The 26989-nt window shown below is 33.0% G+C and overlaps 1 protein-coding gene across 1 annotated transcript in view; it reads left to right on the forward strand.

Annotated features, from left to right (window-relative positions):
- LOC149785525 (BBSome complex member BBS2-like) overlaps positions 1 to 21423 on the forward strand; it is a 78877-nt gene extending 57454 nt beyond the window's left edge. Inside the window, exons 17-22 of the mRNA XM_089979330.1 lie at positions 2054 to 2180; positions 2530 to 2661; positions 5755 to 5892; positions 9882 to 9994; positions 11193 to 11341; positions 15445 to 21423. Coding sequence (XP_089835456.1) covers positions 2054 to 2180; positions 2530 to 2661; positions 5755 to 5892; positions 9882 to 9994; positions 11193 to 11341; positions 15445 to 15545 — 760 coding nt within the window. The 3' untranslated portion in view covers positions 15546 to 21423. The remainder of the gene's footprint in view (positions 1 to 2053; positions 2181 to 2529; positions 2662 to 5754; positions 5893 to 9881; positions 9995 to 11192; positions 11342 to 15444) is intronic.
- The last annotated feature ends 5566 nt before the right edge of the window (positions 21424 to 26989 follow it).

The following is a 26989-nucleotide window of genomic DNA, read 5'->3' on the forward strand; positions in this document are numbered from 1 at the left end:
TCATTCACATTATCACCCGCAGGAAAACAATATTCACCAGTACCACATTCCTAGGTATATCATATTTTTCTGAAATCAAAAGTCAGTAATTGTTTTATTATTTGACTTTAAATTTTCTGATAGTCTTTTTCTTATTGGTAATGGGACACAACTTGATAAAACTTTGAATAATTAGCACATAAAAAGCAGCAGAAAAAAAAATGCAGCAAAATATAAGTTTTGACTTCATTAGGGACAACAGTGATACAAATTTTATTGATCTGTATGGTATAATTAAGAAAGTAAATGTAAAATTTTTGTAATTTTTTCACCATTTCATTTGTAGCCTTTAAACTTTTATTTGAAGTGAATATATGGAGATAACATCAGGGATTACTAATGATGACGTCTACTCAAGTGGAATTGCATGCTTCAACTAGTGAAACTGAGGATGTCATATGAGCTGTCAGAATCTTGTAACACCCTTACATGATGTCAAATTAGCCATTAGAATCTTGTCATACCCTCACATGTGCATGTCAGGGTGCTACAAAGTTCAGACAGCAGATGGCAGTTTAACCTGTCATTACACGGTACACTTCAAAGTCATATGATAATTTGCTTTATCACCCTCTCAGAAATGTAATGTTTATTTTATCAAACATTTGTCAGGCAACACTTTCAGGTGACTGATTTACAGGTAAAACCCATTATAACTTGATGCTCGGGCTTCCAAGAATAACAGCACTATATTAGCAGGATCGCTTTAAAAAATACCTCTTGATCATATATTGCAACATGTTTTATAAACTTTTGGAAGATAAGGCAATATTAAACGCAGTGATGGGATTAAAAATCTGCTAGGGATATGAATAATCAGCTTTTCCAAGAGCATGTATTTAGGATGTTAAAAAGAGAAGTCACCTTAAATTAAAAAATGGGAGCCATGCTGCCATCATGTTATAAGCAGAATCGCGTTATAACGGATTTTACCTGTACTATTATGTATGTACAGAACTAAATGAATGGTACACACATTTTTGGGGAGCGCATGTAATGTTTTGGAAATAGAACTCATTTCTATTGATACATATGCTGTGTTATCAATTGTTATGGCTATTGTATTGAAGCAAGGGTAGTAGTGAAGATTGTGAACCAATCACTGTTTAAGAATTTAAAATCAGGTATAGTGATATAAAATATACTCAAGTGCATACTTTGCTTTATGTATATATTCCATGGTTTTCAAATGAAACACTTACATCCACTAGCCTTATATTTTCAGTGTACCTCCTAGTAAGGGTTATTTCCAATCACAGTGAAAAATGTTCTGCAGTTGAAGTTATGTTTTGTCTTGCCTGCAAAGGGTATCACTTTTCTGATAGCATTGTCATTCTTGTTCAATGTGTAATCAACAATGTTGAATTTCTGCATTTGGCCCAGTTTCTCTGATACTGTTTAATTTTAGTCATGAAATGCTTTGTTGAGTATTTTTATTGTTGAGGGTACTTCTCATCACAGGTGAAAAAAGGTCACTGTGACTTACTTTCATGCTCCAGTGTTTATGTAAGATTTTTAAATTGGCTCTATTTCTCATATACTTGGTCATGAAACTTGATGGGTGTTTTCATTGTTTAGGGTACTTCTTATCACAGGTGAATGTAGGTCACTGTGACTTACTTTCATGCTCCAATAATTATATTCAGTTTTTAAATTAGCTCAATTTCTTCTCATGCACTTTTTATTTTTATTTGGTCATGAAATTTTAATGGGTATATTCATTGATGAGGGTACCTCTCATCACAGGTGAAAGGTCATTATGACTTACTTTCATGGTCCACTGATTATGTTAAGTTTTTTAATTGGATCAGTTTGTAGACACAAGGTTTATTAGGTACATTTTTCTTGGCAAAATTAACTCACAGTGACCTATTTTCTTGTCTAGTGACTTTGACATTTTTATGGATTAATTTGGGCTGGCAAAACATAGCATTATGTGGAATTCTTGTTTTTTCAGTTACCATTCCTAGAATCGAGGTTTCTGTATGTATCTCAAACATCTATGTATTTACAGAAGCCAGTACCACGTATTTGAGCTGACACGCCAACTTCCTCGCTTCTCTATGTATGCAGTATGTGACACGAATACTCCACAGCCAAAGAGTTCCTGTGTCTTTCATGTCAGCGAGAGAATGCAGAGGGTATATGTTACCTTTTTTCTTCTATTATCATTTCAAGAATTGTTGACAATGACTTTATTTTCATTGCCTTAGACATAATTTTGTTATGTTGAGTGCAGTACAAGAATTGCCAGAATCAGATCAGTACAATGTCATTACACTATCCTCAACATCACTCTATACTAACACAAGTGCAATTTCAGTCACTTACTATGCATGAAAATGTTTGTAAATATTGAGAAAATTGTATGATTCTGTCATTATTCCAGTTAAAGTTGCAAAAAGTGTTACAAATTGTCATCTTTGAGCATAAACATGAATTTTGTGTTTAGAAAGTTTTCAGAGTATTGGGCCTTGGTTTCTGTTTTAGGTACTGATGTGGCTGAACCAAAACTTCTTGCTACAAGCTGACCTGGTGGCAGAAGGAGGAATTCTAAATGTGGCCTTTATGTCCCTAAGGGGTGCTGGACCATTGGTATTCCAGATGGATGCTGCTGGCCAGGTAGTATATAAACCTTTAACATTAATAGTTATATTGTATTAGTGTGGTATAGGAAAACCCTACCCAAGGGTCAGAAGAATGCTTTGCTGAGGTCCTACTGACAAATTCTGACTTAAATAGTGGGATTAATGGAATAATACACTCTAGTGTAAGATAGGGAAATCCATTCAGGGGTCAGAAATTGTAGGCTGTGATCCTTCCAGCAAATTCAGTTCCTGTGGGTGAGCTTAACAGTTTTGTAAAATATTACAGTCTCTTAATTGTAAATTTTCATTATGAACTTTTCACTCAATGGAATGATGAGTGTATGTTGTGTACAGTAGTCCCCCTCTTGAATGGCCCCCCTGACCAACGGCCACCTGCTTCTTATGGCTAGAATCCCTTGGCACTGATTAGTTTGTGTTCAAAAGTACCCCTCAAGAATGGCCACCCCTCTTACATGACCTGCGACCTGCATATTAGTACAAAAATGTAAAATGTTCCCCTCAAAAGCAGCCACTTTTTATTTCAAATGTATCGAGAACCAATAATTAATTCATATTGTGATGTAAGATAAGTAATCAGATTATCTCTATCATTGATACATGTCTCCCAATGCCAAGTTTCCATTACTGAAAGAAGTATTGACTAAAATACATGTAACACTAAGAATAATATTATATCATTGTCTATAAAGGCTGACGTTTACAGGAAATGGGCTCAATAATGTTATGATAGAGTTTTGGGCTTCACACATCTGTTGAGTTCTTCTCTTTGATGATTACAACTGGACATAATTGTCAGTATCATAACAGGGTCAGCATAGGCTAAAAATAGATTTTGTGCATTAACACACACACAGAGAAATTACCTGGAACAAAACAGGGTACCAGACAAAGACCGAAAAATCAAGTGACAACACATTTATCGCTTCCTTTATGAACAAGACATTTTGTCCACTCTACAAAAGTTTCATCTGCATAATTAAATCACATACAGTTAGCAACATCCGAATAAATCAGTACAAAACATTAACATGTCATTGCCTAAATGGAGATGTATTAATTTAGAAGAATGTCAGTTATTCTACTCAACGACATTGAATGAGGTGGGGAGGGGGGACATGTCAAACAATTTTATGTAGAAAAGACTCAAGTAAAACAATTTTATGTTGAAAAGACTTGAATAAACAACGTCATAACCGATAAGTAGGTTACTCAGCCACAGTGGGAAAATGGAGAAAATGGAAAGAGAATTATGTATGTACCAGGATTTAAATGACATTTTTGAGTGCTTTTGCAATGTGCATGACAACAATACCCGCTCTCATATCACGCTTATGCAAAGAATAAGAATGACTAATGTATATTCAGTTGAAATAATTAATGTTACTTTTAAATAAAGATATTAAATGAAGATATTAAATGCTTTGAAGTATGTAGCTTTCTTACTATGTACATTACATATAATTCTCACAAAAATTTAGTCCCCCTTTGGAACACCTATCTTATAAGGCCACTTTCCCGGTGCAGAAGGGGTGGCCATATAAGAGGTGGACCACTGTATATGGTTTTCATAGATTTCTCTCTGAAATGTATGATTGTGTTTCAGTTTTGCATTCTTTGTTATATAAAATACACACATATTGAATTTACCAAGCAACACTTGTGTTAGTATAGAGTGATGTTGAGGGTAGTGTAGTGACATTGTACTGATTTGATTCTGGCAGCTCTTGTACTTCACTCAACAGGTGCTAATTCCACTCAGCATTGCAGACCCAAATTGGGGTCGACCTGGCCAATTGGTGGATTTCCAAGTGTATTATACTTCAGTGTCAAAAGCCTCACAACAGGTGATAACCCAGCCCATCTCTAAATCTATCTTAGGTAAATACCCACACCACAGCAGAGTACTACGTTGACTTCACCTGTAACACCAGAATGTTATGCTGTGATGTGTGGTGTAATTGCGTGAATGACAACTACACCAACACTAGTAAAAGATGGTCATTACACTATGTGTACACTGTATGCACACTGCTCCCCCTCTTAGTTAATTCTAAAAAATTTCAACCCTGTCCTGTGCTTGTGTAGTAAATATCATTGTGTCACCTTTATGATGGGCCAGCTCTATTTTACAAGCAATCTTCTTCTGCAACAGTGATTCATGCCAGAGTTCTGTTGACTTATTAGGCTCTTCAGCTCTATCACTGAAGCACTTCAGAATGCTATAATACACTCAGTTAAAGTATCTGTTCAACATGATTGAGGTCAGTACATGTAGATCCTCAAAGTTTGACATTGTGATGAACTGCTGACAAAATTAACCAGTTGGATTTATGATCTACTTTGAATAGCAGACTAGATGGTTTTAATAGAGATGAAAGTATTCACAAAGAAATGTAGCCTTGTATTAGTCATTTCGTGCAAACCTCAGTTGGTATAGAAAGGAGGGGTAGGTGTCAGCTAATTATAGAAGATCATTGATGTTTGAAATATCCACATGCAGACATTTTTCAAACTTCTTAATGTCAGACAAGCTATGAGTGTTAGCATGGTAAACTACAGATAGGAGGTTCACGTTACGGATTGGACTTTGGGAATCCAATGATAGACATCTTTGAGGGAAAACACAACTGTTGAAATCAAATTTGGTATGAGCCTTTACATTAAGAAGACCTAGCATGAATTTGCTGTTTGCTGTTTTCTCTTAACATTTTGTGGAGTTATAGCCCCTGTTTTTCTTAGAACTGTGCTCTTGAAATACAAACTGCTCTGGCGGCCTAGTGGTTAGAGCGTCCATTAGGACTGGTCGGCCTGGTGTCAGGATAATGTGACTGGGTGGGACATCATGCTACATGTCTGCAGCATGATGCCCCAGTGCAAGACATCACTATAAACTGCCACACTGCAGACATCATAGCGATATTACTGAAAAATTGCTAAAGCTATGTTAAAAGTCCAAATCACACACACACACTTGAAATACATCATGTTGACCAGGGTCATCCATTGTTTTGGACACATTTATTATTGCAGGTGGGTGACCTCATAGGAGGGAAATCATTGTGCATCATGTTCATCAATTGATTTTAAATTTGTATGCACTTTTCAGATAACAATAAGAACAAATGATATGGATTTGGCAGGGGAAATAGTTCAAGCTCTGGCCACATTTTTGAATCAGGAGGACTTGCAGACAACTGTAGATTTTCCTGATGAGATGGAGAAGCTGAGAGAAGTTCTTGTTAAGGTACTGCATTTATCCCATCACTTCTTGAAGAAAACATGAGAATTATGTTAGCTTGCACATGTAAACATGTGTACATTAGTTTTGGTTATTGGTTTGGTGTTGTGATTTATGGCAAAGATACAGGTAGGCATTTTAGTGCCAAGGTGATTGGAGTAAAGTGTCTTTTTCAAGAACAAACCACAGTAGTTGACCCAGATTGGTATGACAGTAGGATTCAAACACACCCTTTAGTTCATGAATCCGGCACACTAACTACTAAACCACTGCAAACCCATGTGCATTAGTGATTGTGAGCATAACTCATCTCCTCCTACACTGTTTAAAACTGAAACCTTAAACTATGGGATATGATTAGGAGTGATCTGTAGATTGACAGTTGTTGTTAGAGTTTTGATTCATCCCTTGGGTACAGAGTTAGAATGAGACACTTTTGATTTACATGTATGGTGGGTCTAGCATATGAGGATACTGCTGATTTTCTGCAGACTCAAAACTTACATGTATATAATGCACTGGCAGATCAGAGTGTATTCAGTTTACAGGAAATAGGTGGAATCAACAGAGTAGATATGGTGTGCATTTCCTATTCACTCTACATGGATTTACACTTAGTATACAATAGTGTACAATAACAGTAGAGCTATTAGTATACAGTAGTGTACAGTAACAGTAGAGCTGTTAGTATACAATAGTCCACAATAACAATAGAGCTGTTAGGATACAATCATGTACAATAACAGTAGAGCTGTTAAAATACAATAGTGTACAAAAACAATAAAGCTCTTAGGATACAGTAGTCTACAATAAGAATAGAGCTGTTAGACTAAGAATACAATAGTCCTCAATAACAATAGAGCTGTTAATATACAATAGTGTACAAAAGCAGTTGAGCTATTAGTATACATTGGCATACAGTGACAGTAGAGCTGTTTGTATACAACAGTGTACAATAACAGTAGAGCTGTTTTTATACAGTAGTGTACAATAACAGTAGAGCTACAATACTACAAATGTAAATGTATTTTTATTTAATAAATACTTTCGTACTTCTAGAAGAAACAGTTGTTATTTCAAGACTGACTAAATTGCGTTGAATTTAAAAAGAGTGTTTGTATCAGTTAATTACAGAGATATAGTAGATACAAGCCATTTTGTGTACATGTAAGCAGCTTTGTTTACTTCATTCAAAGAGATATAAGGATAACAAAAATTGTTTATTTTTGGATAGTTTGTATCATTTAACTCATGTTTCATTCTGCTATCATCATGTATCAGTAGTTTGAGTTGGTATCCTGTTAAACTATCATGAGTTGGTATCCTGTTAAACTATCATGAATTGGTATCCTGTTAAAGTATCATGAGTTGGTATCCTGTTAAACTATCATGAGTTGGTATCCTGTTAAACTATCATGAGTTGGTATCCTGTTAAACTATCATGAGTTGGTATCCTGCTAAACTATCATGAGTTGATATCCTGTTAAACTATCATGAGTTGGTATCCTGCTAAACTATCATGAGTTGGTATCCTGTTAAACTATCATGAGTTGGTATCCTGCTAAACTATCATGAGTTGGTATCCTGTTAAACTATCATGAGTTGGTATCCTGTTAAACTATCATGAGTTGGTATCCTGCTAAACTATCATGAGTTGGTATCCTGCTAAACTATCATAAGTTGGTATCCTGCTAAACTATCATGTTAAACTATCATGAGTTGGTATCCTGTTAAACTATCATGAGTTGGTATCCTGTTAAACTATCATGAGTTGGTATCCTGCTAAACTATCATGAGTTGGTATCCTGCTAAGCTATCATGAGTTGGTATCCTGATAAACTATCATGAGTTGGTATCCTGTTAAGCTATCATGAGTTGGTATCCTGTTAAACTATCATGAGTTGGTATCCTGCTAAATTGTCGTGAGTTGGTATCCTGTTAAAGTATCATGAGTTGGTATCCTATTAAACTATCATGGGTTGGTATCCTGTTAAACTATCATGCATTGGTATCCTGTTAAACTATCATGAGTTGGTATCCTGTTAAGCTATCATGAGTTGGTATCCTGTTAAACTATCATGAGTTGGTATCCTGCTAAACTGTCATGAGTTGGTATCCTGCTAAATTATCATGAGTTGGTATCCTGCTAAACTATCATGAATGATATTCAACCAGTCTAATAAAACTGATACAAATATTAGTAGTGTTGTGATAGAAATTGCAAGTGCTTCTATTCAGATGTAAATTGCAGAATGATATTTCTAAAAATATAAATTACATCACTTTTCACTGTAAATGAATACATGTAATAGCAGGAGATAGATTTAATATTTTGATATAACAGTGACATGAATTTCAGACACAGTAGTTTTTCCTAATTATAGTTTAATATCTAATGTATTGTAATTTAGTTTTGTCATACTTTTGTGGTATATTGATATTGCCACATCATACTTGTACTATATTAATTTTACTGTGTCATACATTGTAGATGTCAGTTTTCAAATATAGGTCAAATTCTGGAGTACATGATATTTGTGACTAAAATATGTCATAATACTTTTAAACCACCTGGTAGTTTGTTACCTAAATTGAATTAATTTATTTTGAAAATTATATTACATTATACAGTACCTTGTAACTAATATATGGTTCACTGCAGCTATTAAAATGAGCTATAAGTGAGGTTGTGTAATTATTAGAAAGGGTATATTGTACATGGCAGCCATAAAAATATACTGTATTATTAATGAGGCCTTTGTAATTTTTAAAAGGGGTATATTGTGTATCACAGGCATCAAAATATACTGTATTATTAGTGAGGCCTTTGTAATTATTAAAGGGGTATATTGTATATGGCAGCCATAAAAATGTACTGTATTATTAGTGAGGCCTTTGTAATGTTTAAAAGGGGTATATTGTGTATTGCAGGCATCAAAATATACTGTATTGTCAGTGAGGCCTTTGTAATTATTAAAAGGGGTATATTGTGTATCACAGGCATCAAAATAAGCTGTATTATAAATGAGGCTGTGTGATTGTTAAAGGGGTATATTGTATATGGCAGCCATAAAAATGTACTGTATTATTAGTGAGGCCTTTGTAATTTTTTAAAAGGGGTATATTGTGTATCACAGGCATCAAAATGTACTGTATTATAAATGAGGCTGTGTGATTGTTGCATTGTATGATTGTGTGTGGCACAGTCATACAGATATAATGTATTATAAGTGAAACCTTAGTGATTATTAAAAGGGGTATTTATATTGTAATGACAGCCATAATAATATACTCTAATATAATCGATTCTTTAATAATTATTAAGGAGATATACTGCATATGGCACCCATTCTGATATAATGTATTATAATTGGGGCCTTATTAATTATTAAAAAGGGTAGGTATATTGTTTATGGCAGCCATACAGATATACTGTAATATAAATGAGGCCTTAGTAATTATTAAAAGGGGTAGGTATATTTTAATAGCAGCCATAAAAATATGCTATAATGAAAGTTGGCCCTAGTAATTATTATAAGGGGTATGTATATTGTAATGGCAGCCATACAAATAGACTGAATTATAAGTGAGGCCTTAGAAATTTTTAAAATCAAAAAGAAATGTACTGGTATCTCATGATTTTTTATGCTGGGGTATAATTAGTTCTCGTTGACCATAAATAAATCTTTTGCAATAAATAAAATACTGTTAATTTATTTATTTTTATTGGTATAAATTTTTGTATGTTTGCAAAAAGGGACATTTGTTTGGCACTTTACTTCCTGGATTGAGGAATAATTCCAAGTGTTTCTGTATACAGATCATTGTTGTTTTAGTCTTTAAAGTCATGCTTTCTAGCAACCACAAAAAATAGTGAATTCAGTTATCAGTTATTAGAATTTAATTTAACTAATTTAATATAATCCATCATGAAGATGCCTGCTTTTTGTGCTGAGCTGGCGTAAAATGAGTGACAAGTGTACTTGCAATTACAGGTGGATGAGTACCAGTCTGTACGTCAGAAACTGACAGCAGAAATGGCTGACCACTCCAATTTGATCAGGAGTATGGTAGTGCGAGCAGAGGATGCCAGGCTAATGGGTGATATGTGAGTCATGATTGAATACCTTTTGGTACTTAATATTTTGCTGACTCTTATAAAATTAACAAGTCTCTGCAGTTCACTCCTCATTTCTCAGTATATTGTATTATAAAAATCATTCTTTAAGAACAGATTTTTTTAAATTTAAAAAAAGCCCACTAAATTATGAATCATAATATAATGGCAGTAATTTTTATACTGTTTTGGATGAAGAGTTTTAATTTCCTGTTTAAAACTTTATCTTGCTTAGTAGTGACAAACATTTTCTTGCACATTACACACACTTATTTAATAAAATTATGTTTAATTATTACAATCAATTCACTATTCATCATCATTACTACAAACCACAAATCTAATGACCTCATATGTAGAGGATAACCAGAGAACTCAGTGAAACCATGTATCCTTGCATGTGCCAAAACTGGAGATTGAATTAGGAACTGCAATGGTGCAAAGCAAACAAGCTTTGACATTTGGTATTATAATTGGAGCTAAGGTCTATGACATTACAGAATCTTACAGGTTTCCCAGAGGGCTCAGATTTGTAAATAATAGAATTGTTACTGTAATGCACATCAGCAATAAACTTGGCGTCATTGTTTTCATTTATTTGTCAGCACATGCTTGCTATGAAAACATCGTTATCCCTTATTTATTTTCACTTGAGCAGCTAAATAAACTGGTGAGGCAAGCTTTATTTACTCCTCCTGCCAAAATTTGTATTTTGTATTTTATATTGCCCATGTAGATTCAAGAGTCGTGCAAGGTAAATAAACTCAGCCTCTTTGAATTATTTTTTTTAAAGTAAATATGTTATGAAATGATTAGAAAACATAATCATGGAGTTTTTCGGTGGTACATCTTATGGGAAACTTCCAAAAATGAGCAATCGGGGAATCCAGTAAGATTTTATAATGTCATGGACCTCAGAGCAAACAACAAATATTCAAATCATGTGGTAAAAGATTAACATTTAGCGCTAAGGTGTCCCCAGCTAGGCAACCATGTATCCTTTTACATGCCAGAGCCAGTGATTCAGCAAAGACAAGTGCTTCACTGCAGTGCTGTCCAGGCACACCAAGACTGTACTTTACTGTGATAAAAACTTAGATTCTGCTTTTGTTTTTAACAAAATATAAATATTTGGAATCTCAGAGAAACCAAAATCAGGTATAACCTATGTACTAGTATTCTGTTGCAGGCATAACATGAGAAAGGGGTATGTTGAACTGTACAACATGAACCGAGACTTGGTAAATGGTTACAAGATTCGCTGTAACAATCATCAGGAACTACTTACTGCCCTCAAACAGGTCAACCAAGTTATACAGAAAGCTGGACGTCTTCGAGGTGAGTTTAACCCATTTTATTATAATTTCTTTAATACAGTGTGTATGTATAGCATTTGATAGCACATCAGCACAATCCTGGCTATATAGTGCCAATTAATAGATTAGTTTAGTTCTAAAAATGTAAAGAGAAAAAGTTTTAAAAATTTAAGGATGAGAAACCTGTCCAAATAGAAGTAAATACTGTTCTCATATAAGATAAAAGGTAAAGATAAAAGGTAAAGATAAAGGGTAAAGATAAAAGGTAAAGATAAAGGGTAAAGATAAAAGGTAAAGATAAAGGGTAAAGATAAAAGGTAAAGATAATGGGTAAAGATAAAAGGTAAAGATAAAGGGTAAAGATAAATGGTAAAGATAAAAGGTAAAGATAAAGGGTAAAGATAAAAGGTAAAGATAAAGGGTAAAGATAAAGATAAAGGGTAAAGATAAAAGGTAAAGATAAAGGGTAAAGATAAAAGGTAAAGATAAAAGGTAAAGATAAAGGGTAAAGATAAAAGGTAAAGATAAAGGGTAAAGATTAAAGGTAAAGATAAAGGGTAAAGATAAAGGGTAAAGATAAAAGGTAAAGATAAAAGGTAAAGATAAAAGGTAAAGATAAAGGGTAAAGAAAAAGGGTAAAGATAAAAGGTAAAGATAAAGGGTAAAGATAAAAGGTAAAGATAAAAGGTAAAGATAAAGGGTAAAGATAAAAGGTAAAGATAAAGGGTAAAGATAAAGATAAAGGGTAAAGATAAAAGGTAAAGATAAAGGGTAAAGGTAAAAGGTAAAGATAATGGGTAAAGATAAAAGGTAAAGATAAAGGGTAAAGATAAAAGGTAAAGATAATGGGTAAAGATAAAAGGTAAAGATAAAGGGTAAAGATAAAGGGTAAAGATAAAAGGTAAAGATAAAGGGTAAAGATAAAAGGTAAAGATAAAGGGTAAAGATAAAAGGTAAAGATAGTAGGTAAAGATAAAGGGTAAAGATAAAAGGTAAAGATAAAGGGTAAAGATAAAGGGTAAAGATAAAGGGTAAAGATAAAAGGTAAAGATAAAAGGTAAAGATAAAAGGTAAAGATAAAGGGTAAAGATAAAAGGTAAAGATAAAGGGTAAAGATAAAAGGTAAAGATAAAAGGTAAAGATAAAGGGTAAAGATAAAAGGTAAAGATAATGGGTAAAGATATGCCACATTTCCAAAGGTCCATGCTTACATGGGCATCATTGATTGGGACATCTTGATATCTGTACAACAGTTTCTGCAGATTTTCTCAATTTTTCTTTGAAAAGATTTATTTGAATGTTTGTACAACCTGGAAAAATTCTTGAATTTTGGGGTTACCTTGAAAATTACTTGCAGTATTTTAATGTTTTTTTTTGTGTGAAAATTTCTTATATTTGTATCAAAATACCTTGAATTCGTAGTAGCCAGACATACTTCAGAAGAAAGCTAACACTTTGGTGAACATTGTTACACCTGAGCTGTCACATTTCCTGGACAGGTGTCCCCTAAGCTGGCTACACCTCTATCAGACAGAGTAAAAGTCTATAAGCACAGAAACTTATGTTTCACCTCCAGAATGTAAAATGCATTACTTACATCAAAACTCTACAATGTCTAAATTGTATTTATGAAGAAAAGACAGCCACTTCAGACTTTCTTATGTTTGTATGAGCATAGTAATTATTGAATCAGTTTTATGAGTTAGAGATAGCAAGCTAGAGAGCATGAGTGATAATGTACCCTTAAAATTACATGCTGTCACAGTGAGCTGAAAAGACATTGATTTTGACATATTTATCAGAATCACATATCAACTTTTGTTTTCCTTAGAGTGCACTAAATGTAACTACACTGTGCACTGCAGGATTTTGCTGCTGGCTTGTGAATTTATTTCCATACAATGGAAATCAAGCAGTTAGCATCTGTCTTTGATGTTGTTTATTTGTGCTCAGAGCTATTCTTTTCAGGCACTGCAGTGAATTGCATCAGCAATTATGCTGGTTCAGAGTCACGTATTGAATGCACATAAATCGGGGAACATGGTTTTGTTATTATACTAAATCAACGTTGTTATCAACTCAGTCCAGATATAAGTACATAGAAAAGAAAGAATGCACATGGATTGTGTTTTATGCTCACATGACTGTAAGTCCAATTGAGATTATGGCATTCTCCTATGTTGATCAGAACATTTTCTCCAAAACCAGAGAATAGAATTGAATGAAAGATCATAGAAAGCATTCTGGCATGAAGACTTTTAACATATGTACGAATACTGCCAATCCTGCCAGCAAGTCTTGTTTCTTTTTCTCTTAAAGTGTTGATTTCAGTGAAAAGTTTGTGTGACAATAAAATTACTTTCTGACTTGACTACTGAGCAGTCACGATGTATAAAATTATACAGTAACAGTAGGTATGCAGTTTTTTACACCAGTATGGCACATGCAGAAGAGCACTTTGTTTTAATTAAATACTTGCAAGGTTTGCAAAATTTATTTAACAAATCCCTTCAGCTTCTTAGGGTTTTTGGTTTCTTAACCATAACTTTTCCTGCATCAAGAGGTATGTTCCTGCTGGGACTGACTCTTGAATGCACCGAACTTTGTTGGAAAAGATACGCTTTACTTTAGCCAGAAATAATATCAAAAAAGATTTTATTATTTTTCCTCTTTTCTAATTCATCTATAGATGATGGAAGCAAATGGGGCTAACTTTGCATATTGAGGCTCTTTCATATGTCAACAGTTATACCTATTTGGATCATATCTTAAAATCCAATCGGTCAGATGATTAAGATATGATGAGACATTACATATTTTTATGCACACGAATAATCATGCCCTTAAGTAAATTTAGAAGTTGTTCTTTGAATATCAAAATTAATTTATTCAAATCTTATTGCTGCACAATGTTATGTGCTCCTCTATGAACAAACTTTAGAAATAGTTTTTGTTTTCTATTAAGCTTTCCAAGATGGAACAGTGCATTGAACATGTTTGTAAACTATAATGTATTCAGTTTTAAAGAATTAATAAAAAATAATGTGTGTTCAGTGGTGACAAAGATAGCTGATAGTAATAATCATATCTTGAAATATTTCTGGGATTATGATATTTGTTTACATTTTTGAACTATAGATAGATGGAACAAATTAATATTTAAATGCCCTTCGTAACTTTATTCTTAAGAAGATTGGACACATTCTGTAATTGTAGCTGTGTCTGTATATTTGTACAAGATACAAATGATCTTTTATGTTTAAAATACTTTTATATTTTATATTTTAATTTAGATGCGTGGACCATGTTGTCTGAAATAAAGAATTCTTATGTTAACATACATTAGTTGTATATTCTTAAGTATATTTGTCTAGCTTAGGTTTCTTGTATACATATCAATACCTGGAATCATGAAACCTGGTGATTGGTTGTATATTTATGAGTTCTGTACCCTCATCACAAAAGTAGATCAGAGTGATCATATATCATGCTTAAATGACTTTGGTTACATTTTGTTTTGTCACTTTATTTGTCAAGTTTTTTTGGCAAGGATCTTCAGACCTTTTGGTTGTTTGCATCTCTGTTAGTAACATATCTTTACAATGAAAGTAGATCAGTAACCTACATTTTACAGTTTACTGGCTTTACATTAAGTTTTGTGTTTAGCTCCTGACCGCATAGATCTTTTAAGTATGCAGATAAGTTTTCCATCACTATATCAAAGAAACTTTTAGTGACTTAATTAATATGTGCAGGCTAGCTTTCTGACAATTTCATTTCTTCTTTAGATTTATATTTATATAATTTTCATTGTTGTACCCATAAAGACAGTTGATGGTGAATTTGAATTATACAAATCAGTATAAATGATGTGCATAATACAGCATGTCACAGATTTTTTTTATTTATTGTTTACATTTTACAAAGCTGACGCATGACAGTCTTTATTCTGTTTTTATTTGTAGAAGAATAATGACAGTGTAATTGACTGTTATTAAACCCAGTAGTGTAATATTATGTGTCAAAAAGGTAATGTATATATTTAATCATCAATTAATAACGTATTTACACAAAGTGTTTTAATATTAAAAATTATACAACTAATAATTTTTGTTTCTCTTTCAGTTGGAAAATACAAAACAGCTGTCATCAATGCTTGTAGGGCTGCCATCAAGAACAACAATGTAAATGCTTTATTTAAAATCATAAAAACTGGAGCTGCATAGGTGGTTAGTCCTACATGTACATGTTTTGTTGATGAAATAGTTATAACAAATGAGGGCAGAATGCATCTGAGTGGCATTCAGTAAGAACAATGTTATAGGACAAATTCCAATTTTCATGTGATGACAGGTGCATATCTAGCCAGGAAATTAAAAACTCATTATTGGCAAATAAACTTTGATGCAAAAATCTAATTTTATGATGACAAAAAAAACCACCCAAACAGTATCAAAAGTTATTGAGGGCATTTCCCCAAATTTTCCATACCAGGCTAGCAAGTGAACACTCAAGAGGCCACACAAATAAATCATTATTTAATAAGGAAGTTCAGAAATTTTCACACCTGATATAATGTTTCATTCTTTGCCATTAATTGATGCATCATGGCAACTGGGATAAAGGTTTAAAGTTTATAAACCATGTGATAGTGGCATCACTCTCTGAAGTGCTTGTAAGGGGAGACAATTTTGTCAGAGATTTTAAAGTTTTTGGATGCAAGTTGTGATGCACTCTGCAAAGTTATTATATCTTATACCATAAACATCCTGACATGTGTTTAGAACTGTTGCTAATTAATTTGTGTCATTCCTTAATGGAAACGGTGCACATTTTTCAATCCATTATGAAAATCCTATCAGTGAATTCGGAGAAACCTATCAGTAGCCTTACAATATATGTGTATACTCACACGTTAAAAATTGTGCAAGAAACTAAACCAAGATAACACATTGCAATCTGCCTTTATATTGCAAAATGTTATTCTTATACAATATAGCTCAGACATAGCTTAAATGTGATTACAGTCTACAGTAAATTGAATAATGGGATACCTGTTTAATTTAATTACATGACACTATGATCTAGAATTGTGTAAGTTTTTGATAAATGTGTCACTTTGTGACATGGATGATGTAAAATAAAAGTTTGTTCTGATCTTTTCAGTGAGTCAAATATTTATGTTTTTTAGATCAATCACTTGTATATCTTGACTGGACAATATTGTTTTATAATCACAGCAGAGGACATTTTTTGTCAGATCAAGACCAATCAGAAAACCCACTTTATAGCTAAATAAAATGAAAAGACTGGTTCCTGCTATAGGGAGATCTCTTTTACTTCATATTTATTTATTATACACCCACCTCTAGTATATATTAATCCCCATGTCCAGTTGTTCTGCTCTCAAGTACTCATTATTACAACTGGTCATGCAGTTCTTTGCCTTTCTTTTCATGGAACCGAAGAGCCTACTGGGCATAGGCCAGAAGAACTTGTGGCATTGCCTGTTGTCCATTGTTTAGCCTTACATTTTCCATCCATGCATTAGCTCAAGTTTATGATTGCTTCACCTTGTAAACTACTTGGAGGATGAAATTGCCATGAAATTTTACACACACATTCGTTGTAATGTCCAGCTGATCCTAAATGAAAATGGTGATGCTTGGACATTCAGTATATCTGCTGTGGTGGTCATCTCAATAAACTTGTTAATGCTACTCCTTCTAAATGGATGGTCCTATCGATATGTGGTTTTCACCAAAAGACTAACAGTGTTGGTTTTACAGCCAATATGGCCACCATAGCAGCCACCTTGAAAACTAGTTGTCACTCAGTAGTATCAATGATAGTTTTAGTATTCTGCAGTTAACAAGAAGAAACTGGCTTATATTGAAATCCTCAAAATTATTTCATAGAATGTAAATGTTTTTATTTGATTCAACATTACTTGGATTGCTTCTGTAGTTTTGTATTTGTTATATATTTGTGCATTGATTAATAAGATGGATATTGATTATAACAAATATGTATGCATAAGAATTCAACATTTTATGAGTAAGATGGATATTGATTATTACAAATATGTATGCATAAGAATTCAACATTTTATGAGTAAGATGGATATTGATTATAACAAATATGTATGCATAAGAATTCAACGTTTTATGAGTAAGAAGGATTATGATTATAACAAATATGTATGCATAACAATTCAACATTTTATGAGTAAGATGGATATTAATTATAACAAATATGTATGCATAAGAATTAAACTTTTTATGAGTAAGAAGGATATTGATTATAACAAATATGTATGCATAAGTATTCAACTTTTTATGAGTAAGATGGATATTGATTATAACAAATATGTATGCATAAGAATTCAACTTTTTATGAGTAAGATGGATATTAATTATAACAAATATGTATGCATAAGAATTCAACACTTTTATGAGTGGTTAATTAAATTTTTTTTAATTCTTTACTCACAGTTTATACCAAATCTGAACAAGATCTACATTTCTCGATTGAAATGTTGTAAATGCTGGTTACTGGTTAAAACAGAAATTTTGAAACAGATAAGTTTATGTATGTAAATTATTCATTGCTATTAATGCTTTGTTTCTTTTATTGGTTGAATTAATTAGTGTGAATAGGTCTGTTATAAAAAATGTTGAATGATTGCATTCTGCAAACCGAGTCAACAGATCAATCAAGTATAGAAGATAATCCCATTTGACATGGTTTGCTTATCTCATCACATGTCATTCACAGACTAAAGCAGATGCTTTTATAAATGATCACAGGCACTATGAATTAGATGATATTTGTGGCTAACAGTTGTTGCTCATTCTTTACATCATGTTTGAAATTTTACAAAACCAAATATCCAATTATTTGTAATTGAAAATGCAGGAAGCTTGATACACACACTGCAAGTAGACATATATACTGTCTGTCTGTCTGTCTGTCTTTCATACACACGTGTGGCAATCAGGTCGAGTTTACTAGCCCTGACAGCACTGAAGTGACTTGTTGGAAGTGCCAGTTACATGTTACAAATACAGCAACTTTTATGAAATAATGGTAAATATCCTCAGTCAGAAAAATTTAAGTATTGAAGACTGGTTTCTTCTATATTCTGGTAGGCCAATCATGCTTAAATTTTACAGGTATAATAAATAATGTTAGTTGTAGAGTGATTTACTACATATTATGCATTTTCCCAGAATTTCTATTTGAACTCGATATTAAAGTACAATTCCATGAAAATTTGTATTGACTGTATCTGACAATGGCATAGCAACCACCCAAGCAAGGCCCAGTGGAGACCTAAAATTTCCATCAAATGTTTTTATTGGGACGAGGTCCCACAATTAATTTGGCATGGGGAGGCCAGAATTTCTTTGCTATGCTACTGTTGTTGTTGACTGATAATCTCTGGAAATTTCAAATATGTTGAATAATAAATGATATGAAAGAATAATTTTCTCAGAGTGTGCATTTTAATTAATATGCTTCTATAAAATGTTAATTAACTTGTAGTTTGAGAACTGAACTTGATATTTTATAGGATATCTGAAACCATGAAGCTTGAAACTTGATTTCTTGTATAAGCAGAATGATTTAGGTTTGCATAGTGTATAATTGATTTTCAAGGTTTATGACTTCATGAGTCCAGTAAAATATGAATTTTAGTTCATATAATTGCATATAAATATAAAATAAAACTGAATCTCAAGTATTAAATAACTAATTATTTTAACTATTGTTTACAAATATTGTTGAAGCAAACAAGGTAATATGAATACAGCAGTAATTCCACACAGGTCTTATGAAATAATAACTTCTAGTTTTCTGCATAACATGATGCAGCTGCAACCAATCTAAATGCTTGTTACAAATGCTTGTAAATAATTTTAATTATACATATGTGTTATACTTTACATGTCTTTTATTTGATTGGTAACAGTGATACACATGTATTTGTTGCAGACTTGAGTACATATGAGATAGTAATGTAAACATTTGTTTGTTTATTTGTAGAAATTTGAATCCGTCCAACTTAAAAACTTAAGGACAGCTATTGGTCTACCTGTTCACCTATATTCTGCAAAATTATTTCTTAAAATCTTAGGTGTAGTTATTGTTTAAAGTTATGCAATTTATTTATTCCATATGATGAAGTGATCTAAATTTATAGTAAGCAGAACGATTCCAATTTTCATTGAGTTGTGGATGATCTTGGCATCTTACAGGTATTAATACAAATGATTAACTTCACTTTCTAGGAACTGATTAATTGAATTAGTATTAATTGATTCTATTTAATTTACTAATCGCAATCATCTAAACAGGATGAGGGAGCTTCAGTTGTGATTATTTGATTGGCTGGAATAAAGTGCCTTGCCCAGAAGTAAAACCACATTAGTTGTTCTGGGGTTTAACACCATTTTTCAGCACATGATAGGCTATGCATGGTGGCCAGTATTAATGGTGGAGGAAGAACCAGGGAAAACCCAAGGAAGAACCACCGACCCATGAGAAGCTACTGTCAAGCTTTCTCACTTACCCACATTGGCTGAATCCTAGACTCGAACACACGTAGGCAGAGGTGAGATGGCAGTGATCCGTAACAGAGAGCGCTTTAGGCCACTCTGCCACTCGGGGCCCCTTAAACCACATTAGCTGACCCAGACTGTTCTATTATTAGCATTTGAACATGCACCATCTGGTTGAGAGTCCAGCATGCTAAACACTGAACCACTGTAGCTCAAGCTTTTTGGGGTGAGTTGGAGTTTGGAGGGATTTGGAATAGGGCATAGACTTATCCATTGGGAAAACAGTCAGAAAGAAAATGTGCAGGAGTAATTTGGTAAAATTCAGCATTATGACATGTTTTGAGATATTTCTTATGAAAAGAAGGCCCATTGTTGAAATAATCACCAAAAAGACATCAACAAGTAATTTGGCATTAATTATGTCCATTGACATCCAGCAGTATCACTGCATTGTCAGTATTCAGTATTCTGTGTATCATCATTTTAAAAATGAAAGAACTTTGAATTTAATAAACCACAAAGTTCTTAGTAATGTGTAGCTTTGTGTAATTACTTAAATTCTAATTAGTGAATGTTACGTTGAAACCCCCCAAAATTCATTTACATTCATCAGATCACCTAACGAAATACTTGGTCTAATATTAAAACATTTGTTGAATTTTTAGCACGTATAAAATTGAGATAATTCACTTGGTTATAATTATTATTATCTCTGACTAGTAAGCCTTCAACCCTGGTCAATAACTCCTATAGTCTCTTGTTACACTTCACAAGGTATCAAGATTTTGTGATGTTATCCATGTTATTAGTGATGGATTTACAGTAACTAAAACAAGTTTGTGTTACCTAAGAAGTTTTGCTGTTGTTGTTGTTGGCTTAATGCCTTTTTCAGCACATGATAGGCTATACATGGCAGCCAGTATATCTGGTGGAGGAAGAGTCCAGGAAAACTCATGGAAGAACAATCGACCCACAGGAAGCTACTGGCCAGCTTTCTCATAAACCCATGTTGGCAGAGCACGAGACTTGAGCCTTTGCTGACAGGTGAGATGCCAGTGTTATGTAAAAGTGAATGTCTTTGATGACTTGACCACTTGGGGCCCCAAGAAGTTTTGTAACCAATATATACTTTATATATGGTGCACTAACTTCAGTACGGTGCTAATGTTAGTGCTGTCTGGCAAAATAGATTGTTGTGACTTACTTGTTCGAATTCAATACTACTGCAAAAATCAGGTTATCACTGGAGCATTAATAAAATATTTTTTTGTAATTTTGCAGGAAAAGGTCAAAAGTTTATTACATATTTATGTACATGGATTTAGGTCTGTCACCTGGACAATTTTCGAGAAACTTGTAAATTTTTTCCTATAAAATGTGGATTATCCTAAGCAAACAAGATATGCAAAATCTTCAATTTAGGTGAAATTTAATTTAATTGTGATTTGATAAAGGCTTTAAACCAACATTCAATATGGCGAAAACATGTATATTCATAAGTGGCTCATAATAATGTAAATAAATGACTTTTTGCAACTTATGTGGTTTTGATGTTTTTTATGTTGCTTTTTTTTTTCATTTTACAAGAGCACAAGGCCTTAAGATGACCTGATATCACTTACCTGACCAGTATTGCTCTTAAAATGGCATTAGAATGGGAAAGTGCTTGCCTCTGTTTCATTTCTTAACACTTGTTTCACTCATAAACTGCATGTCCTAAAATAAATGCACAGGGTCACAAATGGATTGATTAGCATTGCTTCAATTAAACCATTTCTTCCCAGAAGGAGCTTCAAGAAGATAGTGTAAAGAATGAATGTTATTTAACTTTTTCAAGATCATTTTTTGTTATGTTTTGTCAAAATCAATCAAGCAGTTTTTGAAATGAAACTTGCCAAAGTTTTTCTTCTTTTAATACATATAACAGTGACAATATTGAAAGGGAAAGAGTCATCTTTTGCATAATATTGAAGGGCTTGTAAAATTTGATACCACTGGTCATGCTTATTGAAAATGGTCTCAGCAGTTTCAGAGAGGAATTTATTAAATATATATATATATATATATATATATATATATATATATATATATATATATATATATATATATATATATATATATATATATATATATATATATATATATATATATATAAGCAGTGGTTTAATTAGATGGCAGGCTGGCATAGTTTTTACACATTACTACAAAGGCCATATGATGTACCCTGACTACCACAAGGAACATTTCATTCATCATTTTCGTCCCAAATAATTTCAAATGGAAGCACACTGATGCATGGCATGCTACAAGATCAGATGGCCACATGGTGGGACATATGAAATATTAAGGCATACCCTGCATCTGACATGCTTCCATTTTAAATTTCAATCTGTCAAATCAATCATCTATCAATGACAAATCTTTTTTCAAATTCTCAAAAATCATTGAACTCATTTTGATCCTGATTAGTTGGAATAGTTGGTATAAGGAGCTCTTCTTTGACTTCCCTAGCAATGGCTACCTCAACAATCAGATGTATGATATATTTTCAAAATTTTGTCCAGAAGAACTGAGCCTGACTTTATAAAACTTAGAAACTTCTTTTGAAGCTTTTCTGCTATAACCAGAACAGAAAGAAATGATACCTTTTGGTGAACTAAATAACCTGTTATGTGTTAATAAGCCATTAAAACAAGCAAATATATTAAAAGTTTTCAAGTTGATTTGATTCATATTTCCAAACCTTGCATTGACTATAAGAAAGGTCTAGGTTTGCTTTTGATTATATGTCAGATTGTAATATTCTTCCAAATATATCTACCAGATGGGTACTTCATGGAACATTTTTATTTCTGGCATGAATATTAGTCTTTATTGTGTTTTTGATATAAATTAATGATAATGTCACATTCAGTGGGAAGATCGAATGACTTGCATCAATGTTACAAATATACCAGTAACCTGTTATGTTTATTTACTACAGTGCATACATAGATGTGCAAGAGGAAAAAGATAATTATCTCTTTTTTATATTTATCAAAACTGATTTGTTTATTACCAGTTAGATTATTCCAAAAATGTATTCGAACATGTTTTAATTATAAAGCCTTTTGCATCAGGTGTCATTGTTTCTCAGGTGTATCAGTGGGAATCGTTTTCTTGATGAAATTAAGGAATTTTATACCGAACAATTTCATGTAGTAATGTAGTGCACTTAGTTTTGCTCTTATTTTATTAATTAAGGAAATGGAAGTTACTTTAATAGAAAAATAACTGTAATGTTTTTCACCATCATAGACAAGCTGGTCAATTCAAACAGTCTCATTCATCTTCATTATAATCATCATACAGTAGCATATTGGTGTGTGTGTGAGAGAGAGAGAGAGAGAGAGAGAGATGATAAAGAGTTTCTTAAGCATATTTTCTTATTAACTTCCTTGTCACTTTGGTAGTTATGGACCCTTACTGCAGTATGGTCTCATTCATCTTCACTATAATCATCATACAGGAACATATTGGTGTTTGTGTGTGTGTATGTGTGTGTGTGTGTGTGTGTGAGAGAGAGAGAGAGAGAGAGAGAGAGAGAGAAAGTGAGAGATGATAAAGAGTTTCTTTAGCATATTTTCTTATTAATTTCCTTGTCACTTTGGTAGTTATGGCCCCTTACTGCAGTTTTGTCATATCTATTCCTTGAATGTATGCTGGTAACTGCCATAAGCTGCCATTCAAACCACCTCTTTTATTCACTAAACAATGACTGACTGAGCAGCTTCTCAATCTGTTTAATCATAAAATTACCTTGGTTGTTTGAATAGGTTGTAGTTTCTCTTTTTGGCTGAGAAATTTCGGGTATATGTCTGAGGCATATTTTGCCATCGCAGAAATAGTTGAGATAGTCCATAATTGTAAGGTCTTCAGGTATATATTTCACAGAAGTAAATAATTGGAATGAAATCTGATTGTGTGACATGTCAATGCAATGTCATTTGATTTTGTCAGAGCGATAAAATATCCCATTAGCAAACATAACACACATACACACACTCTGTTCACAACACAAACACTCATGCGCAAACAGACACTTCCAAATTTTGCTATTTCATGAAGGTAATATTTATGCATTAAAATAATTTTGCTTCGTCTCACGTTTGCTGCATTTTTTAAACACATTCATGACTAGCTGTTATTTCCTACTGGTTATGTACATGGATGTTTGACTAGATGGAAGAAATCAAAACAATAATAAGTGTTTAAAGTATTATTTTTGGAATAGCAAACAAAAAACCATGTATTAGCCCTTATTAGTCTTTCATATGAAGATGATACGTTTCCTACATAAAGTAGTAAACAGAAGGAAATGGACAAATGAACGAACACTTAAAAAAAGACAAGCTATCATTATTTTTTATGTAACAGCATTAGAAGAAATCTTGATGATATAAACGAAATACTGCTAAGTTTAGCACAAGAAATTATTATTTTAAAAATGACAAACTAACCCCCAAAAATAGAAATTGGTTATGTTCAAAAAGGAAGTGTAAATAGATTGTTTACTAATCAAAGAGAAAAATAATTAAGGGATTATGTAGATGCAGTAGAAATAGTCAATTGAAAAATTATGACACGTAAGTTAGATGTTGATATGTAATGAGACAAGCAAAGTAAAAAATGAAACGAGAAAGGCAAAACTGAAGTTTTGAAAATAAAATGGTGCAAATAGTTGGTTATTTGACAAAATGTATAGATAGCTTCAAGAAAAATATTTATAACATTGAGTCAGAACTTAAAGTTAACATTGGTTGAAAGGTTTAAACAACTGCTGTTTAAAAGACAAGGTGTAATAATCGCTACGGTTTTTACTGTTATTGAAAGCAGCAAGTATTGGCCTGACCATAGAGAATGTAGGGAACACTTTAACAGGAGGAACAAGGTGTCGTGGTAGCAGTGGAAGTTATTCCACATGTTCATTCATTGATACACTTACAAGAGGTATCAAAAATATTGCTAAATATTTGTTTCACTTTGCTAAAAGAAGGTAGTATTGCCCGGAACTGTTGTTGATGTACTAAGTAAGGTGGCATTTTACATTAACTGGTAAAGTTATTTTTTATTAATTTTTTAATGCCATTTTAATGATTGTAATTTGCTAAATGGTTCATATTTGGAAACCCAACTAATAAAAAAGACTCCGAGAAAAATAACAAAACTATTTCAGTTAATCTATTTCAAAAACTAAATTACGTCATATCCTGCAGTCATAAACATTATTATAAACGCGTGTTTATTTGCTTCCTGATCATTTAGGTCCTGACGTCCTGATGTAAAGATTTTTACCATTTTCTTCCATACTGTCTACATAATTATTACTCGCGTTCTCTTCTATGTTTTCGGTTTACTTCACGATCCGTATTCTGTCAAAGTTTTGCCGACTGTCCATCATCTACATGTATTATAGTCTTTATATTCTTTACCAAGTAGTATTAATTACCAGTATTAATTACCAAGTAGTATTAATTACCAAGTAGTATAAATAGCTGTATTTATTTCCTTAGTAAATTTATCTGCTGGTTGTTTTCAAATTATTGGGCGTCAATAATGCTAAACTTTTCATCACCATATCTTTGGGTAAACAAATCAGAGGCGGCGTTAGGAGTACGGCCTAGGGCCGACAATGACCGCGCGAGGCCAGAGTATCGGTATCTCGATTGGTATGCTACTGCAAACACTGATTATGTTTAGACTAGATCAACTTTCGCGATTTGGCCCACTAATTTAGTTTTTTCATTATTCATAAAAATATTTCCTGTTTGTGGATAACGGTTTTTTTTTTAATCGAAATAATGACATGACGACAATGCCTTTGGCCTAATAAACTGATTATTATTGTCATTTTTCAAATAACATGAAGACACGAATTAAGAACGATAGTTTGCTTAATTGCAAGTGTATTCTGCGTGCATTACGTGCGGCCTGTATCAGCGTTTCCAATTTACCGGAGAATATAGCTTGACAAACTCAAAAGGACGACCTTAGGCCTGAAGCGCGGGGCCCCCTTAAGAGGGGGGCCTGGGGCAGTCGCCCCACTTGCCACCCCAAAACGCCGTTCATGAAACAAATGTACCATTACCATAACTAGGCTAATTTAGTGTCATTTCTGAGCAGTGCCGGATTACCAGATAAGCAGAGTAGGCACCGGCCTATGGACCCCGCGACAACGGATCAAAATAATATCGATAAACCGTATTAGGAGATTATTTGCAAGGGAGGCCCCAAGATTTCGACTGCCTAAGGGCCTAAGGGCCTCCACAGGGTTTAATCCGGCACCGCTTCTGAGTCTGAAATAGATTGCCTAAATCTTATAACGTGTTCATTCGAGTCATAACCTTGTTTGCCTAAATGTAATGTTTAAGGTTTTACAGTGCCCTAACCAGTAGAAACAGACCGTGTGATAATCGATGTTCTGTTTTGTATTTGAGTACCTAAAAGTTATACAAATATAAGACCTGATATCTTGCTGTAGTCTAAGTTTTCCTTCCTCTGCTAGTCGGTTGCTATCTTGTAGAGAAAGGTAATCTCATCCCATTTGTTCATCGGTGAGCTTTGGCTTTGCCTCGTTGTTGTTAACATTTTATTAATTACTTTAGCTGGCATTTTATATCCAACATTAAGCTGTTCCAGCTCTATAACTAGAATGTAATTTGTATACACTTACCACATCCACGTGTGCGTATGTTTGTATGTACTTACCACATCCACGTGTGCAGATGTTTAAAAAATCGGATGTATAGTGTTATACTCTTTTGTTATTTAGGTCCATTATCAACAAGAATATAAATTTATTTGTCTCGGATTGTATGACAATTTGTATTTTTGATTTATGTCTCTCCATTTATGATGCAGGACAAGATTAAAGTTATTACAAACTGTTAGATACTTAAAAACTATGTTGCTTGCTTGTTAAATTCAAAGATTGATCATCAGTTAATGGTATTGATATCCAAACAACGGTTTTCATGTATTAAAAGTACGAGTGAAATCTATATATATATAGATTTTACTAACAGTGATATACCTGAATCGGATGAATACTAGTAACATATTCTTCG

This window comes from Sinohyriopsis cumingii, chromosome 13, assembly GCF_028554795.1.
Source record: "Sinohyriopsis cumingii isolate HCF-2022 chromosome 13, ASM2855479v2, whole genome shotgun sequence".
Taxonomy (NCBI): domain Eukaryota; kingdom Metazoa; phylum Mollusca; class Bivalvia; order Unionida; family Unionidae; genus Sinohyriopsis; species Sinohyriopsis cumingii.